This window comes from Aulonocara stuartgranti (genome assembly GCF_965226115.1).
Source record: "Aulonocara stuartgranti genome assembly, chromosome: 11".
Taxonomy (NCBI): Eukaryota; Metazoa; Chordata; class Actinopteri; order Cichliformes; family Cichlidae; genus Aulonocara; species Aulonocara stuartgranti.
Window position 1 is genome coordinate 12,918,662 of NC_138947.1, and position 17,454 is coordinate 12,936,115.

Below are 17,454 nucleotides of genomic sequence, written 5' to 3' on the forward strand. Positions count from 1 at the left end.
TTAACAATGCTCACACACGACTCACACTCGTAGACTCAGCTTTGAGATAATCTATTATGAATATTATGTGTTGTCATCACAGAAAGAATGAAATGCCTTTCCAGTGTATTGTAGGCCTACAATGCTTATTCTAATGTCTGTGATACGTTTTTGTGATGAAGACCTATGTTCACATACAGCTTTTATAGAATGATGAATTAAAAGTACAACTAAGTTCTAGGTTATACCTACTTTCAGTTTTCAGTTATATTGTTTTTGGTACGTTTTGACTGTTTTCTACAGTCATTGGTTAGTCAATGGTTTGAACAATATTGAAACTTTAGCAAGGTTCTACGTCATTTGCTTGCGACGTATAATCGTCAGTCGCAGCCTTTGCGTCACTATTCCCCGCATCAGTTCTTTGATTGTTTCTTTCACCGCATTAAAACATCACACACCAGCAACCACGCACTACCAGGAAACACGGCGAAGTGAGGTAACTGCTAAAGGCTATGGCTTGTCCTGAAGTCATTTTGTAGACTTTGTGTGAGGCGTTTATCGCTGTTTGACTGTAGCAGATAACGAGCCTGCTGCGATGCAGGCGACAGTTAGAAATGGTGCAGTGCCAGTGCGGAGCTAGCAGGCTAACCTCAGTTAGCCGGAGGAGGAACGATGCTCAGTTAGCTTCTATCAACTGGTCATTTCATCCCCTGATACTGTCTTTTCACCGATTTATTAATTAATAATAGTGAGAGCTGTTGTGTCTGGAACAAAAATATGAATATCAAGTTGGTCTAACCTGTAGCTCCTAACGTTTAAGCCTCGTGTTTCTCTAATTATTAACCTTGTCTTGTTTGTCAGACCTCCAGTTTTAAAGTAACTGAATTTAATGCTAACCTTCATGAAAGTGATAAGAGAGACAGATAATATTCGTTTGCTTTGATTAACAAAAAAGTTTGTAAGTTTCCGTTTTATTTTTATAAACCCCCCTTTTACGCTGTGCAGCTGTTTTCCACATTAACTGTTTGGATTCAAGCATTTTCTTTTGTAGATAAAGCTACAACAGCACATTGGCAATATGATTTATTATTTAAAAAATATTTCAGGCAATTTAAAATCAGGTGGAGCCCGGAGTCTTGATTTAGTATGCCATCTAAATTCATAGCAAAATTTTGACGCTTTGGGACAATATTTGAGTCTCCCAAAATGTATTACATTCCTTTCACCCGCTTCTTTCGTTTTCCTTGTTTTATTTTTAAAGCGAGAAATTGATCCGAGCGAGTGTTGTCTCCTACAGCAAGCACCGAGGAGACTATGCTCTGGTTTGTTGTGGAGCAGCAAGGACGTCGCTATAGCTTTTTTAAATTTTTTTTTATTTTTTTTAAATCTGACCTCTTCGAACAGAGATGAGGAAGCTTAACCTTTAAACAGTTCCGGTGTGCCTCGTGGTCACGTGACTGGCGACAGAAACCTAAGTTTTCTTCAGAAATGAAATCGAAACTTAACCCTTTTAGTGGAGGACAGTTTCCTTTTTATTACAGTAACAACCCCGCGGATTTTCCCTTCATCATCGCCGTGTAACAGTGTACTAACGCATCTTGCAGCAGGCTTTATAAGCGCGGTGTTCTCCGGTGTTCATCTTTGTGCTGCGATTAGGACCTGATCACCCAAAACCGGAAGACCCTGCATTTTGGACAACACCTTCAGCACTACATAGATTTGTGATTATTTTTTTTCACCCATTCTACCACGGGTTCCGTCTTTATTCTTACATTAATCTGTAACGTTTATTTTATTGTTATAATTATTATTATTACCTTATTTACATGGGATCGAGTCTTGGATTAGTCGCCTTTAGGAATCTGCAAAAGTAAGGGCGCTTTTTACTACTTCTATTTACTTTTTCAGCGCTGCCACTTTCATTTGAACTACTGTAGGTGAGAACTGTTAAAGTCAGTGTGTTATAATGCCTCTGATGATGCTGTAAGACTCCACGGGCCCTTTCCTGTTTGTAAATATAGCATATTGCGTGCACATGTGGAGGTGTGTGCGCTAAATCTAGAGACTTCATTTCTGACATATTCAGGAAACAGAGGGCACAAAGCTTAGTGATGATAGAAGAGGGTGACTCTCAATGTCAGGAGGTGTTTTGTCTTTAATGGGTTTTTTGGTTTGTTTTTTGTATTAAATAGTGTTCTCAATCAGTTGTCAGATGCACAGTCTTGTCTACATCTCTGTCTAGGCTAACAACAAAGGAGAGTGTAGTGAACGCAGATTCTGAAAAACACAGTTGTTATTTTGGCTGTCAAATGTTGCCTTGCATCAGGGTCAAGATGAGTCAGCTTCAGTACTGTTTGGCCCCTCTGCTGCCGGCCCTGTCGGCCCTTATTACAGCGATGAACCAACACTATGGTGTTCTCTGTTAATGCGCTATGTTCGGTCCGCTCAGCTCTCAGCGACATGCCGTTGATGCTGACTGTGCCAGAGGGGATGAAACCTGACTCAGTATTGGGTGTCTCCTTGTTGTCATTCTGCCTGATATAGACATTATTGAGTGTTGTCAGATATGACACTTGAGGAGGAATCAATGTTTGTTTCTCCCATAGAAGGATTTTAAAGTTCTGGGACAGTGTAGGTCAAAATTTCTGTTTCAGATTGCAAATTTTTTTTTAATGTTTTATTTTCATGCATGCTAGAAGAATTACTCTAGCTAGCTCTGTGAAAAATAACATTATAACCAGAATTGCTAGCTAACTGCTGCAGGTTTTTTTCCCTGTCTGCAGTTTGTTACTGATGACTTTTTAGCCCATGTCCCTCTGTGCCCTTGTCTGTTCTCCTTGTTTGCATCAGTCTCACTTTCCCTCTCTGCTTCGGCTTCAGATCCAGCGATAATTTCTAAGGCCAGAAATAATACAGAATAGTTGCAACAAGGTCTGCATTATTTATCAGCTTCCTTTTTAACCGGGGTTTGGTTTCAGTGTGACTGGAAGAGATAGTATGTCACCCTGCAGTATCCTTGTAGACTGAATAGTTATGATAATCTGATGATATATGCAGCACTCCCAGCTTGTCGTCTCCACATTTCCTCCAACCTTCCATATTGACCACATTTTGAGTAATCCTCTGTGTTGTTTGCTGCTGTATTTTAAGAAAGCAGTGGCATAGACAGTTGCTTAAAACCCTGCTCTTGGAGTTGTTATAGATTTAGTGACTTATCCAAGGACACTTGAGCAGGTTGGAGGGTTGCCAGCACAGTCTGAACTTGTGGTACTGGCTGGAATGACAGTTTTTTTCTTAACCTCCCGACTGCTCCTTAATTTTTAAAAGTTTTCTTCTTTTTTTTTTTTTCTTCAACAGTTGAGTTATCTTGCTGTTATTTGTCTCAATTTATTGGTATTCTCCTAACTTTGCCCTTTGTTTTTATTTCAGGGTCTCTCAGCATGCAACTGGCCTGCCCTGACTCCTGATCAGGGTATTCTGTTTGCGCTAGAGGACATACACTAATACAGAAGCTGCACAGCCGGCAGCATCGGCCCCCTTCACGCTCAACCCCTGCGCTATGAGCAGAGGTAGAGGAGGGCCTTCCAAAGAACATTACTACAGGCATCCACAACCCCGCGTGCAGGAAAGGGATAACTTCTATAGACCTGGCCCAGGTGTATTCTATCCCAGAGCTGGGCCACAGCAGATCCCACATCCAAGTTACTACGACGGTCCTACCCACCCTGAAGCACACATACAGCCCTCATCTCCCCTAATCCCTTCTACCCCCCCTACACCAAGCCACATTAAAGTGGTCCCAAACTCTGTCACCCATAATAGCTTGTACAGCCCGAATCACGGTGCAGGTCCAAGCCCTAATTCCTTTTATGACAAACAAAGAGAATTCCTGACAGGGCGGATCTCTGAGGCTCCACAGTTTAGAGCCACTGTGAGTGGAGGAGGAGGAGGAGGAGGATTTGTACCCAACAGGTCACATAGTACTTTATACCAGCCTCAGTCAGGATACTGTAGACATCCAAACAGCAGCCCTAGTGGTAGAGGGGCTAGCCAAGACCGGAGACCATACCGACCTGGTGCAGGAGCTTCAAGAGGTAACCTAGCACCTCGACATTTGAATCAAAACCAGTTCCAAGGTAAAAACCATAACCAACACTCCAGTAGACAATGGCGCACCCAAACAGATTCACTCTGTGACCAGTTTCAGGGTTTGTTGCTCAAAGACAGGCCCAACAGAGGAGGAGAAAGGTTTGACAAACATTCTTCATCCAGCAGCACAGGAAATTTAAGTTTTTGTAAACCTAACATCACTCTCACAACTCAAATACAGGGCGAGGTACATGAGGCTTTGGCTGCGTTGAAGCCAAGTGAAAGTATTTCTGCTAAAGTGTTAGCCAGAAAACTGCATCTTCCCAAAAAGGTAGTCAACAAGGCTCTGTACTCTTTGGAACACTTACAGAAAGCTTCCAAGCAAGGATTAACCCCTCCTGAGTGGACACTATACAGAGAACCTCTCAGAGTCGAGGAAGACCAAAGCACAAAGTATCACGTACAAAATCAACCTCCATATTCGTTAGCCAGTTCAGAACCCCCACAAAAACCTGAAGAAAAGGTTGAAACAGAAACCGAAGAGGAAGTCCAGGCCAAAGAAGAGGACTCTGACACAGAATCAAGTTCTTCATATTCCTCCTCTTTAGAGTTTTCTGACTCTGAAGATTCCCAGTCATCAGCAAAAGGTCAACACCACAAGAAGCAACATCCCAGCACTTCCAGCTCTCCTGATCAGGACATTAAAGGTGCTGTGATGGCAGAACAGAAGGAACAGATTTTTAAATACCTTCTTCAATCAAGGGAGGCAACAGCTCTTAACATAGCGAAAAATATTGGACTCAAGACTGCTAAGCAGGTCAATTCTACTCTGTACGCCCTAGAAAAGCAAGGTGAAGTCGTTAGGAATGTTGAAGTCAACCCTCCAACATGGGAGCTCTCCACCCACCGCCGAGAGAGAATGGAGAGGAGTCTCAAAGCTGCACAGAGCAACCCGGCTGTCCTGGTTAAAATGGAAGTAGAAGAGGAGGAAGTGAGTGCCATCTTTTCCCCATCACCGCTACCACCATTACCAGGCCTTGAGGTACTTACGGGGGGTTGGATACCAGACCAAATTCTTAGTGAAGCGGTAGGTATAGTTAGAGTTTTTGCTTTATACATTTTGATTTGTTTAATTATAAATGGCTTTGGGTTTTCACTCAGCTGCAGGAGAAGAAGTGAGGCAGAGTAGTTCAGGGGGCAGTGACCAATACACCTGCCTTGATTTTGCCAATCAGCCAGCTGTGACCAGATGGCATAAACCAGCCACCCTTCTTATTTCCCCTAAAATTTTATTTAGTTATTTATTTTGTGCATCTGTGTCACACCAGAGATTCAAGCAGAGGAGGCAAAGCAACAGGCGTTTAATCAGATTTGAAATCTTTGCCTCAGAGCCTCTTTCCAAAACAAGATTGGTTCAGTTTGATGTTGGACTCAACTTGTGTTTTTATTCTACCTGAATCCCTGCTGTATTTTATGATCTCAGATTTAGGGCCAAGTTTAATTAAATTCACAGCATGGCGCACTGTGACAAGCCATACTCTTTTCTAATCACACACAAAGAAACAGTGAAGAGCACAAAGTTTGATCATCTAACTGGAACAAATTGTGAAGAAAAAGGACAAGTTGTGTAAAGAGTCCGCCTTCTAGCGTTGCTTGTCTTTTCCAGCTACGCCTCTTTTATACACTGAAGGTAAAAACACTTGATCCAAACCTGTGCATCCTCCATTAGAGCTCTTCTGGCAAGCCTCTTCTTTCCTCTGTCCTCCAGTTGGGTTTTGGGAATTGTGACACCCTTCAGCATAGTGTACTGAGATTGATTTCCAGGTCACCGTCGAGAGGACAGAGAAGACGAGAAGGAACAAATTAGTGAAATAAGAAAAGCCTTAGGACTCCACAGCTGGGTTGTGGGCTGAGCCAGACTTTTTCTCCGAGTTATTGTTTGGAGTCCAGTGTGATTCACCCTGCCAGGCAGGCTCCACCTGAGTGCACAGGGTTTTGATTTATTCTGCATTTGTCCGTGCAAAGTGACAATAAAAGTGTGTTTGCAGCTCAGCATGGTCCCTGGCTTTGCCTGCACTAAGGTGAATCCATCTGTAGTGTAGGTCTGCTACATATAGAACAATACAAAGATTCCTTGAAATGTGGCGGCTAAATGAAAATCAAACCATAACTTAAAAATAATAAATTTGAAACTCTTTCAGCTAAATAGGTCAAGCTCAATGGATAACAAATTCTAGGTATTAAAGATATTTCCCCAGTAAAACACAGCATGCATTCTGAAAAGATTAAAATAGTAGCTTGACATTTTGAGACATAAGCTTATTCGCTCATTTCCCCGTTTCCAGCCTTTATACTAAGCCAAATCAACCATCTGTGGATTTATCCAACAAACATAAAAGCAGTGTCAATCTTTCTTTCTAATTCTCTTCCAAATGTTGAACTATTGCTCTGAGAGACACTTTGCTGAAAATGTGAACTTTTTATTAATCGCATTTAGATAAGACTTGAAGATCTACCCTGCCTATATTAACCCTTTTACCTCAATTTTCCCTTTCCATCTCGTTCCTCCTTTTAGCCCCTTTCCTCTGCCTCATGTAAAAGCGAAAACGCCAATGAAGGACAGTGGTCCACTGATGACATCCCTGAATTCCTCAATGCTATTCGCAGAGAGACGGATGCTGAAAAAAAGGCATCCGAGAAAACCAATGCCATGGGGACTGTAGCTGTCTCAGTGGCTGCCCCACCTCCCCAGAATCTGTGGGCTAAGTTACAGGAGGTAAGGTTGAAGAACCCTGTGAGCGGTCTCATGGAGTATGCCCAGTATCTGGGCCAGAACTGCGAGTTCCTGCTGCTGGACCAGTCAGGACCCTCCCACGATCCTAGGTTAGTGAAATGATCCACATACACCAGGCTTTGTAAATGCTATTATGGCACTTACTGGTTTGTTACGGCTAATCACTGACTCAGGTTTTAGTGCCACAATAATTACTTTACCAAGTTTAACTCATAAAATATCGCAATTAATAGTGACAGTCCTGCTGTGTTACGAGGATTTTCACGAGCTCATTAATTCAGTTAGGTTCAGTTTTGTTTATATGGCTCGAAATCACAACAACAGTCACAACAAGGTGCTTTATATTGTAAGTTAGTGTCTCTTCAGTAATACAGAGAAAACCCCAACAATAAAATGTGCCTTTTGAGCGAGCACTTGGCGACAGTGGGAAGGATAAACTCCCTTTTAACAGGAGGAAACCTCAAGAGCATAACCACGCTTAGGGAGGGGGAGTCATCAGCTGCAACCCCTTGGGGGTGATGGGAGGAAGACAGAACAAAAGACATGCTGTGGAAGAGAGCCCGAAATTAGTAATAACTAGTGATTAAATGCAGGGAGGTTTATAAACATGTAGTGAGTAAAAAAAGAAGAATGAACAAAAAAAAACACTCAGTGCATCATGGGAAACCCCAAGAAGCCTAGGCCTATTGCAGTCCCACTAAGGAAGGATTCAGGGTCACCTGATCCAGCCCAAACTATATGCTTTATCAAAAAGGAAATGAAATGAGAAATATGCTCTCTTTCTTCCGTTTTCTTTTGTACGGAAATTGTTCTACACCGATAAGACTTAACCAATACAGAGGGTAAATCCTATCATTTTTTCATTATGTGATAGTTTTGTTTTTACACCTACACAGATCTGTGTGTTCAGAGTCTATAAGAAATAGATCTGCCGAAGTGAAATCGAACTAAAAATGTAAATTACTTTGCTTGTTAGTCAACGTAGGAATCTTGGTAAATTTTTCTTGAATTAATCATATTTGCAGATACTTGTGTCACATCTGTATTTGCTTTTTTGCGTCTGTTAGATTTCGTATGCAGGTGATGCTCAACGGGAGGCTGTTTCCTGTCGCGGAAGCTTCTAGTAAGAAAGTTGCAAAAAAGGATGCTGCTGCAGCCACACTGCGAATCCTTGTCAAAGAGATGCAAGGGGGGACGTGCACCGCCGATGAGGAAAATACTGGCAATGTGGACCAGGTGATGGAGCTACCTCCAGACACCAGCGTAAGTTCTTTTGTAATCTGTGAAAATACGACCCCTTATGCATTTTAAGAAATGAAATCACATTTAGTCACAGCACGCTTTAACTAATTGCCTGTGACTGGTCAGACTTTCGTCAATTGAGAGTGTTGAATTTATTCACCAGGGCATGAACTGTAAACAGAAGTCTAATTACCTGTGCTGGCTAAAACTGTGTCCATAGCCGTTATCTAATGTTGGAGACCAATTAAAAACTGTGTCTGAGAAGTGCCGTAAATTATAGTTGGCATTTTTGTTTACTCTCTCCACAAGGGGCCTGCTGAAAGCACAGGGGGGATTTTGGGGTCTGGCGGTGTGGAAGGGACGGCAGAGGGACCTCGCCAACCCCTGTCCCGCTCTCTGCCTGGTGGCAAGAATCCGGTGTCTGTCCTTATGGAGTACAGCCAGCGCAGTGGGAAGCCCATCGAGTTCATCAACACTGGACAGGCGGGTCCACCACATGATCCAAGGTACTGACTCATTCACTTCCCTTTGAATCTGTTTGGATGTTCTTCTCCACACTGCATGCTCATAGGTTGAGTTTCTCTCTGTGGTCATACTTTTCTGCCTCAGAGCAGCAGCTGTTCAATATCTCTCAGTACTGTAGTCATCTGACAAAGGCACAAAAACGTCTTTGTTCAGTTGATGGCTGAGTCAGACAAACAGTATAAACTTGTGTTTTCTTGCCATCACTTTCCAGAAAACACGATCACTACTCTTGATCATGATCTTAGTACAGGCTCCAGTTTCATTGTGATCATGGTGGATCTGTTCAGGCTTTGTAAATGTGGAGTTATGAATCTGATCTCAGTTATAATCTTTCGTTTCCCTTTCTCTGTTCTGGGCTCAGGTTCATGTACAGGGTGAAGGTGGGAGAGAGCTTGTTTGCAGAGGCCTCAGCTCCAAACAAGAAGGCAGCTCGCCAGCTGGCAGCAGAGGAGGCTGTCAAAGAATTAATGGCTGATGGGAAACTGCAGCTCAACAAGGTGTTTAATGAGTAACCAAGAATAGATGGGGATTGCATATTCCTAAAATTAAAGGGATAATTGATTTCTTGGGCATAAAGAAATTATTTTTGTCACATCTGTCACAAAGCTCTTTTCTTTACTGTTCACATCTTTCTTTTGCATCACCGCCTCACCCATCTGTCTTCTCCAGCCTCAGTTGCCCCTGGGTCCTTCCAGTGGCAGTGACGAGAGTTTTTCTGGGGCAACATGCCCCAGTTTACCTCCACTTACTGCAGATGAGTTGCGAGCAGCCCACGAGGCAGGGGTCGGGGACCTCATCAACCACCTGAACAACAATGCAGTGTCGGGTCTTCTGGAGTATGCCAGAGCCCGTGGCTTTGCTGCCGAGATCCGCCTTGTGGGCCAGTCTGGACCGCCACATGACCCTAAGTATGTTAGACCATGATGCAACCAAACCCACAGACCAGGAGTTCTACTACTGTCTGGGCTGCCACATACTTGTAAAAGGAATATTTTATGTAGATTTTCGAATAATTTAAACATTTCTTTTTTTGCCTCGCTTTCCAGGATCTTTGGTGTGTTGCAATAGCAACTCATGCTATGAGGGAATTATTAGAATAGATATTTGTGTTTATTTCTTTGTTAAAACAGCTGGGGTTTCCATGCAATCACGGGAGGGGGGGGACCAAGAAAAATCCTCTGCTTATCTTACTTTTTGCCCATCTTCTCAGGTTCACCTACCAGGCCAAGCTCGGCGGACGCTGGTTCCCTCCCGTCTGTGCGTCCAACAAGAAGCAGGGAAAGCAGGAAGCAGCTGATGCTGCTCTGCGCGTTCTGATTGGAGAAGCTGAGAGAGCAGCCCGCACTGGGGAGCTTACACCAGCTGAGGTACTGACTATTCAATGAATTCACGCATTTCATCTTAAAAGTTAAAAGTGCAGCAGCTTTAAAAGAGCTTTCCGTGGCTCAGCGTGGGATTACAGCTGAACATAATGGAATGAAAGAGTAGAGCATAGCAACAGGTTCTGCTTAGCTTGATTACTTGTGCTGAAAGATTAAGCTCAAAGTAATCTACAGTAAATGCTTGAAGGATAATCAACTAACCACTTCACTTGCTCTCCTGAGAAAATAATATCAGAAAATGTCTTCATGTACATTTAAAATGTATAACCTCGTTCAAGACAAAAGCAGTCTAAGGTAAAGTGCTTCACAATAAAGAACACAACACAAATGTGTAAGGAAGTGACACGTCTGTATAGACAGCATACTAAAACATGCAGTTTGTTATATTCTCCTGTTTTAGTTTCACATTTTTGTCCAATTCATATTCAGAGAATCCTGAATGTTGAATAATAATGTCTTAAATAATGCTTCCTGTCTTTCTTTCATTTGCATGTTTTTGTACTCCCCTCTGCTAGTTACCAGTGAGCGGCAGCACACTGCATGATCAGATAGCAATGTTGAGTCACCAGCGCTTCAACGCTCTGACCACACGGATCCAGCACTGCCTTCTGGGACGCAAGATTCTGGCCACGATCATCATGAGGAGGGGGGAGGGCCTGGGGACTGTTGTCAGCCTTGGAACTGGTACATCCATTACCTTTAGCGTATAACATATGAAATGACCAAAGTAGTAAAAAATTTTAATTGTGGAGCACTGTGGGGGTGGATGGGGGGGATTGCCCCTGCATTTTTCCACGATGTTTAGTTTTGTGGATTTCTGCGCTTAGAGGTATGTACTGTCACAAAGCTGAAGCAACTAGGTCACCGCTGAACCGAGAGGCGCCGCATTGTCGTGTTTTTTTGACATTGAATTTGTCTTTTTTTCCTCTCCCTCTCTCTCATTCTTGTTGTCAGGAAATCGCTGTGTTAAAGGGGAGGAGCTGAGCCTTAAAGGAGAGACTGTTAATGACTGCCATGCAGAAATCATCTCCAGAAGAGGATTTATTCGGTAGAAATTGATATCTTGCTTCTTTATCAGTGTTTCTCCTACACTTCTAAAAATACCCCCCTCTCCCTGAAACGGCGTCTGTGGGACATTATAAGTCTAGCTCACCTTCTCCTTTCCTCTCAGGTTTCTGTACAGTGAGCTGCTCAAGCACTATGAAGGTGCAGACGATAGTATATTTGAACCGGCGGAGAATAACAAACTACGGATCAAATCTGACATCACCTTTCACCTCTACATTAGGTGGGAGTATGAGATGTTTTCTTTCTCTTTCTTCACTCCCCCCAAGCCTTCACTTTCACACATCAGTGTTTCCTGTTTAGCTCTGTGAGGTCTCATCTCCTAAACTGCAGGTTGCTTGGCTGTGCATCATAGCAATACCTTATCTCTCTCCTTTTTCTCTCATCCTTAGTACGGCACCGTGTGGGGACGGTGCTCTGTTTGATAAGTCATGCAGTGAGGCGGGGGATGAAGCTCAAGGCCACCAGCCTCTATTTGAGAATGCTAAGCAGGGCAAGCTTCGCACTAAAGTGGAGAATGGTGAGGCACGATACTGAAGGAGAAATTGGCTTTTATGTACATGATCTGTCATGAAATGTAGATGAAAGCAAATGATACCACATCCCGGTTTGTAAGCAAGAGTGTGCTGTTGGTCTTTGCCAGGTGAGGGCACCATCCCTGTGGAGTCAAGTGCCATTGTACCCACCTGGGATGGCATCCAGCACGGTGAAAGGCTGAGGACAATGAGCTGCAGTGATAAGATCCTGCGCTGGAATGTGATAGGCCTACAGGGGGCACTGCTTACCCATTTCCTGGATCCCATCTACCTGAAGTCCATCACACTTGGTAAAATATAAAGATTTCTTTGTGCAGATAAGAGTCAGTGAAAAATGGTGGACTCCCATTGCATTGGTTCTGGACTTGGATACCAGTTTTACAGCATGTCTTTGCGTCTCTTATCCAACAGGCTATTTGTACAGCCACGGTCACCTGACACGCGCCGTTTGCTGTCGGTTGGCCAGAGACGGCGAGGCTTTCACGCAAAGTCTCCCCGCTTCCTTCAAGCTGAACCACCCTGAGGTAACCGCACAGGTTTTTGGCAAGGTCACACTTGGAACATTAATCATGAACATTAAGTTTATTCTCACTAAATCCATCAAGCTGCCAACAATCCTATTTGTGCCTGCACAGCTTTCTTTTTTTTTTTATTGCTCATATTATTTTAAATTTGGCTCATCCATCAATTAACAAAAAGCCAGCAGGTTGCTGTTGTAACGCCAAGAGAAAAGGAAGAAATATTGCAGCTGCCACACTTTCAGTTTTTTCTTTTTTTGAGCCTTTTTTTTTCTTAACATTTTCTTGGTTTGTCATTTAGTTTGACACTAATCAACACAGTGTGACGCCTCTGACACATCAGTGATGCACGTGTTACTCATCTAATTAAAGAACTGCTAATTTACAAAATGTGCTCTCTCTCCCCATCCCTTCTCCCACACCACCTGGTTGGACTTGTAGGTCGGCAGGGTGAGTGTGTATGACTCCACACGTCACACAGGCAAGACCAAGGAGTCCAGTGTGAACTGGAGCTTTCCAGACCAGCACAGTGTTGAAGTGCTTGACGGGACCAAAGGAAAAGTAGATGGGTATGTAGCATGTAGGGACTGACATGTATTATCTTTACTGAATTTTTGTTTTCTTTTTTATTATTAATAGTAAGAATTGTGAGTTGAGTCTAAATCTACAATTGACATTACATTCAACAGCTTCAAGACTTATTGTATTATCCTTTTTGATCTTTATTTTCTTTAGTATAGATTATGTTTGTACATATAGCTGTTGGAGGCAAAATGCAAGTAGTTGCAACAACCAACTCATTGCCTAGTGGTTTAGGATGTTGCATACTCAACCTCTGGGTGATCAGTTTACTCACAAGGTGTTTGTACAGGTTGTATGATGGGAGGAAGCATGTCACAGTCTTGGACTGACTGCAGTCAGTCTCAGACAAACTAGTGAAAGCATGCAAATTATTGCTGTCTAACTGATCCAACACACTGCATCAATTGGAGTCAGACTGCGTTGAGTCAACTTCTCTGCAAAGCATCACTTTGCAACTGTTCAGGTTACATTCCAGTGTAAAAGCAATCAGAGCACCTGTGTCATTTTACAGTTGAATGGTCGTCCTACAGCAACTACGTCACTATTTGTGGAGGAATTTCTGGATTTCTGTTCCATGTGTAAGATTTGCACTCTGCGTATAAGTAGATAATGTCAATTATCAGTACATAGAAACAACAGATTTGCAGTTTTTGCTGATTTATTACAGTTAATCATCATGGTATTACAAACAGAGTTCATGCAGTTGCCAACTTGACCACATTCAGTCACAGACTGATAGCAGACTGACTCAATCTTCCTTAACCACAGTCACTTGAAGACAGCAGATGATGGCGAGGAGTCGCAGACCTGGTCCCTGTCATTAAAGAAACCGTTTTAAATGGCCTGTATTTGTATATGCAAGAGGAGTCCAACATTGTTGCACATGGTTGCAGTAATGTTGGTCACGCTGAGGTGTACAGCCACTGCTTTTCCTAGTGTGACTTTTGCATAACAAGGAAAAAGAAGTCAGACATTCTGATTTTAAATTGGATCACTTAATAGCTCCCAAAATGCTTTGTTGCTATCTTGAGCTGTTGTTCAGTGTGGGCCACATAAAGCTTTGAAAAGAAGTGTCTTGATGCATGCTCAATAATTCAGATAAAGGAATCCAACCAAGTTAATTCGGTTCATGTGGACCTACATTTTCAGTAGCAGAAATGTTTTATCGCTCATCCAGGTAACCACTACAGTCTCAGGAAATGTCTGGTGAGACTTCTTCAGCCTCACTGGACATTTGTGACATCGCTCATCCAAGTGACTTCCTGTCACTTGGATGAGCGATGAAACGTTTCTCCCACTGAAAACGTTGCATCCAGATGAACTGAATTAACTTTAGGGGATTTGAATGGATGCTGACACCCACTCTGGGGGAAACACTGAAGCAGGTTGTGATAATTCAGTTTCAGTTTGTGGAGTTTTTTCCCCTTATTTATCTTTATAACGTCTTCCCACACCCTCCTATACCACATTAGTAATAAAAACTCTTTACAAAACACCATAAACTGAAAGCTGTTTGCAGATTTTTTGCTTCATTGAATTTTAATTAAGCGAGTCAAAACAGAGCAGCAGGGAGCGAAGTAAGCTAAATAAGAAACACTGCATGATCTGAGGAAACACTTTGTCATGCCAGCCTGCCAGACAAACCATAATGCTTTTCCTGTCACACTTGTTTTGCATTTTTTTAAAACACTTTGCTAATGTCTTTTTTGTCCAGGACCAAACTGGCCGTGTCCCGCGTGTCCAAGTCCAATCTATTCCATCTTTTCCGCTCCCTGTGCCAGCGAAGCGGTCGCACTGACCTCCTCTCCCTGCCCTCCTACGCTCAGGCAAAGATGTCTGCTGTGTCCTTCCAGCAAGCCAAGCAACAGTTTTTCCAAGCTCTCAGCGCCCACGGCTATGGAGCCTGGATCGGAAAACCCCTGGAAGAAAAGAGCTTCGAGGCTGGGGAGGGAAACGGGAACAATGGGGCACCTGTGGGAAACAGCAACAATGTAGGAGCAGTGGAGGCGTAGAACTGTTGTGTCGAGTGCTTCATAAAATAATACCACTGGGTGCAGGGAGAAAAGCTCAAAGTGCAAACGGGTTAAAGACAAAAGGATAATCAAACAATGTGACGACGCTAGTGCCCCAAACTATGGAAAGACTAAAGAGAGAGTGAAAGAAAGGGACACAAGAAGTGAGTGGAATAGGTCAAGGAGGGCAAACCCTAAAGGATGAGTGAGTCCACAGCTGACAAGACAGAGCTCCGCGGGGTGTACAGAATATTGTAGACACTACATGCAAAAGAATTAGTCTGAAGTCAGTAAACCAACATGGCAGGCACTGCTCGGAAGCTCAGACAGCTTCAGTTTTTCTTTGTCACCGTTTGGCATTTGTGGTTCTTGCTTTCCTATTGTACTACTCGATGTTCCCGTTGCAAATGTCTGCACCCAAATCACTTGTTTTCTCTGCAGAGGAGAGAAACTGCTTATTGGAATTCAGCCTGGTGTGACCAGTGCCATGTAGCAGTGTTTGTAATTGTGATTAATTTACTTTGCAGTGGGAATCTTCTATAATGAAGTATCCCCCCCCCCCCCCCCCCCCGGTTCATTATGCTTTTATTGTGTTTAATGTGTTTTTTAGGACGAAGAGAAATAATGGGACACCCTCAGCGGGAACTTTTGGGTTGGATTTTTGAAACTGCATTGATTTAATTTTGATGTCAAAAGGAAAATTACAAGAATGTACATAAGCAAATCATTAATGTTCATTGTTCAACATTTCAGTCTTTAATTCCTGTACATGCTTTAAAGTCTTCAGTCAGACTTATTTTTAGTTAAACATGCTGATCGTACGTCTGCTGGCTGTTGTTGCAGTTTTTTGTCTTTTTTCCTTGCGTTTTGAGTATTTCTCTTCCTCCTGAGCTCCTGACCCTCTTCTGTCAAAGTGTTCATCAGTAGCTGGGTGTGTTTTTAAATCCTGGGAAGCCTCACGTGTCCTGCCTGTGGGGAAAGCCACCTTATATTTTTGAAAATATAAATCTAAATACACAAACTTTTGAAGCTCTGGTAAACTGGGTAGTTTTAGTTTTGAAAACTGGGGCTTAAGTTTTGTCTTTGATTTGAGTGTATGATGCTATATGATGTGTGTGTGTGTGTGTGTATACATATACATACATATGTACGTACACACACACACACACGTATACACATACACATATACATATATATGTATATGTGTATATGTGTATGAACACAAAGATGTACGGTGGGTTCCAAAAGTTTAAGCCTGGTTACAGAAGCTTTTATTTTAATGTGTGGCTGTTTTGTTTTGGGTTTTTATGTTTGTTTGTTTTTTGAAAATTTGAAATACACTTTTAGAAAGATGAGCAGTTTTAAGATTTGAACGAGCTGCTGTTTCCATTAAACAGACCTCGGGTTTTGGGAAGAATTTGGACGCGTCGCCTCATGTCAGAGATGTAATGTGACGCCGGATATCTCTCTCAGATGTTTGTGCTTAGTGTCTGATAACTACGGAGGTAAAGCTATGCAAGTCAGCTCTCTGATCCTTCAAACGGTTTGGGGTAGCTTTGATGCATGTATAGAGCCATTGTTTTACTGGAAAATAAATCTCTTTTTTTTGTCATTGGTTTTGAAGTTGCCTCTGTAAAAACAAGAGCAGCACCTCCAGTGAATTCTTGTCTTCAGCAGCGAGTTATGCAGCTGTGTATACTTTTTTTTTTTTTTAAACTCTTGGTAAATTCTGATCTATATTCGCTGCACTGAGCTCTACATGTATGTGAATCACTTAGCTCAAAAACTCAGACTTGTGGGCCCTCACTATGATAAAATGGGCTTTTTGGTTTAACGGTGTATAGCCGGTGTGTCTGTGTGTGTATGTATATGTGCAGGATTAATGTATATAAATCATTCTCAGTTGCTTTTCTATATTTTTCCTGATATTTTAATTAACTGACAGTGAAATTTATTCTTTTTTTTTTTTTAACAATGACTTTAACAAAAGTTAAAAATAATAAAAAAGTAGCAGTCTGTCATATTTTCATATTTTTCATCTTATTTCTTTGTGGGAGGCCTTGAAAGGCCTGGGGTTTGAAGTGTCTGAATGATACAAGGGCATTTAAAATTTGCAGCTCAGAGCTGCTGTTGAAGTGTTTTATGAGTGCTAAAAAAATTACTTGCAATGCCCTTATTGCTCACTCTTCATCTGTGACTAAGCTGTGGATTACACCTATGCAGAAACAATGAGTGGAGAAGAGAATTTCGAGTGTGAGGACGATGGTAATTTCTACAGCAGGGACTCCTTCCCTCAGGGTGGTGTTTTGATCCAATCTGCCTTCTGATAGCTGCAAAGCCTATTGCAGTGCTCCAAAGGATCAGCAGATGGAAACGTGTGCACACCTTAAGCCTGCGGGTCTGTTTTTGAATGCATGCATCAGGGAAAGCCTACATGAAACCAGCCATGGGTGACCTGATATTCATGGTGGATGCAAGACAGATCTCTGGGTAGATATGATTTGTGACTTGCAGAGTTTTGATCTGTAGATTAGCTCATTGCATTCAGCGATACGCCAGCATTAACTGTGTCATTTTCAAAGCTAGAGATGCGCTTATTTTCACTCATATTTTGTAACAGTACTTATCTTTTGTGACTAACTGCATTAGACTCGCACTGAGTAGAGAAATAGTGTACCCTGGATTCAACTTGATTGTCAAAAAATTAACTTGGATATTAGAATATTGGGG

General features: G+C 42.4%; 1 protein-coding gene across 3 annotated transcripts; it reads left to right on the forward strand.

Annotated features, from left to right (window-relative positions):
• Nucleotides 1–371: 371 nt before the first annotated feature.
• On the forward strand, nt 372–16,747 carry adar (adenosine deaminase RNA specific). 3 transcript variants are annotated; one of them, XM_082552070.1, is made up of 16 exons: nt 372–475; nt 3,409–5,155; nt 6,644–6,951; nt 7,930–8,125; nt 8,414–8,610; nt 8,991–9,126; nt 9,299–9,537; nt 9,840–9,996; nt 10,527–10,695; nt 10,966–11,059; nt 11,183–11,299; nt 11,469–11,596; nt 11,720–11,902; nt 12,024–12,136; nt 12,572–12,699; nt 14,427–16,747. In XM_082552070.1, exons 2-16 carry the CDS (start codon nt 3,539–3,541, stop codon nt 14,722–14,724), a joined length of 4,080 nt encoding a protein of 1,359 aa, XP_082408196.1. In that variant the 5' UTR covers nt 372–475; nt 3,409–3,538; the 3' UTR covers nt 14,725–16,747. The 3 variants fall into 3 exon arrangements, with proteins under 3 accessions (XP_082408196.1, XP_082408198.1, XP_082408197.1); XM_082552072.1 differs by having other exon boundaries at nt 3,409–5,110; XM_082552071.1 differs by lacking the exon at nt 372–475 and adding an exon at nt 1,395–1,849.
• The last annotated feature ends 707 nt before the right edge of the window (nt 16,748–17,454 follow it).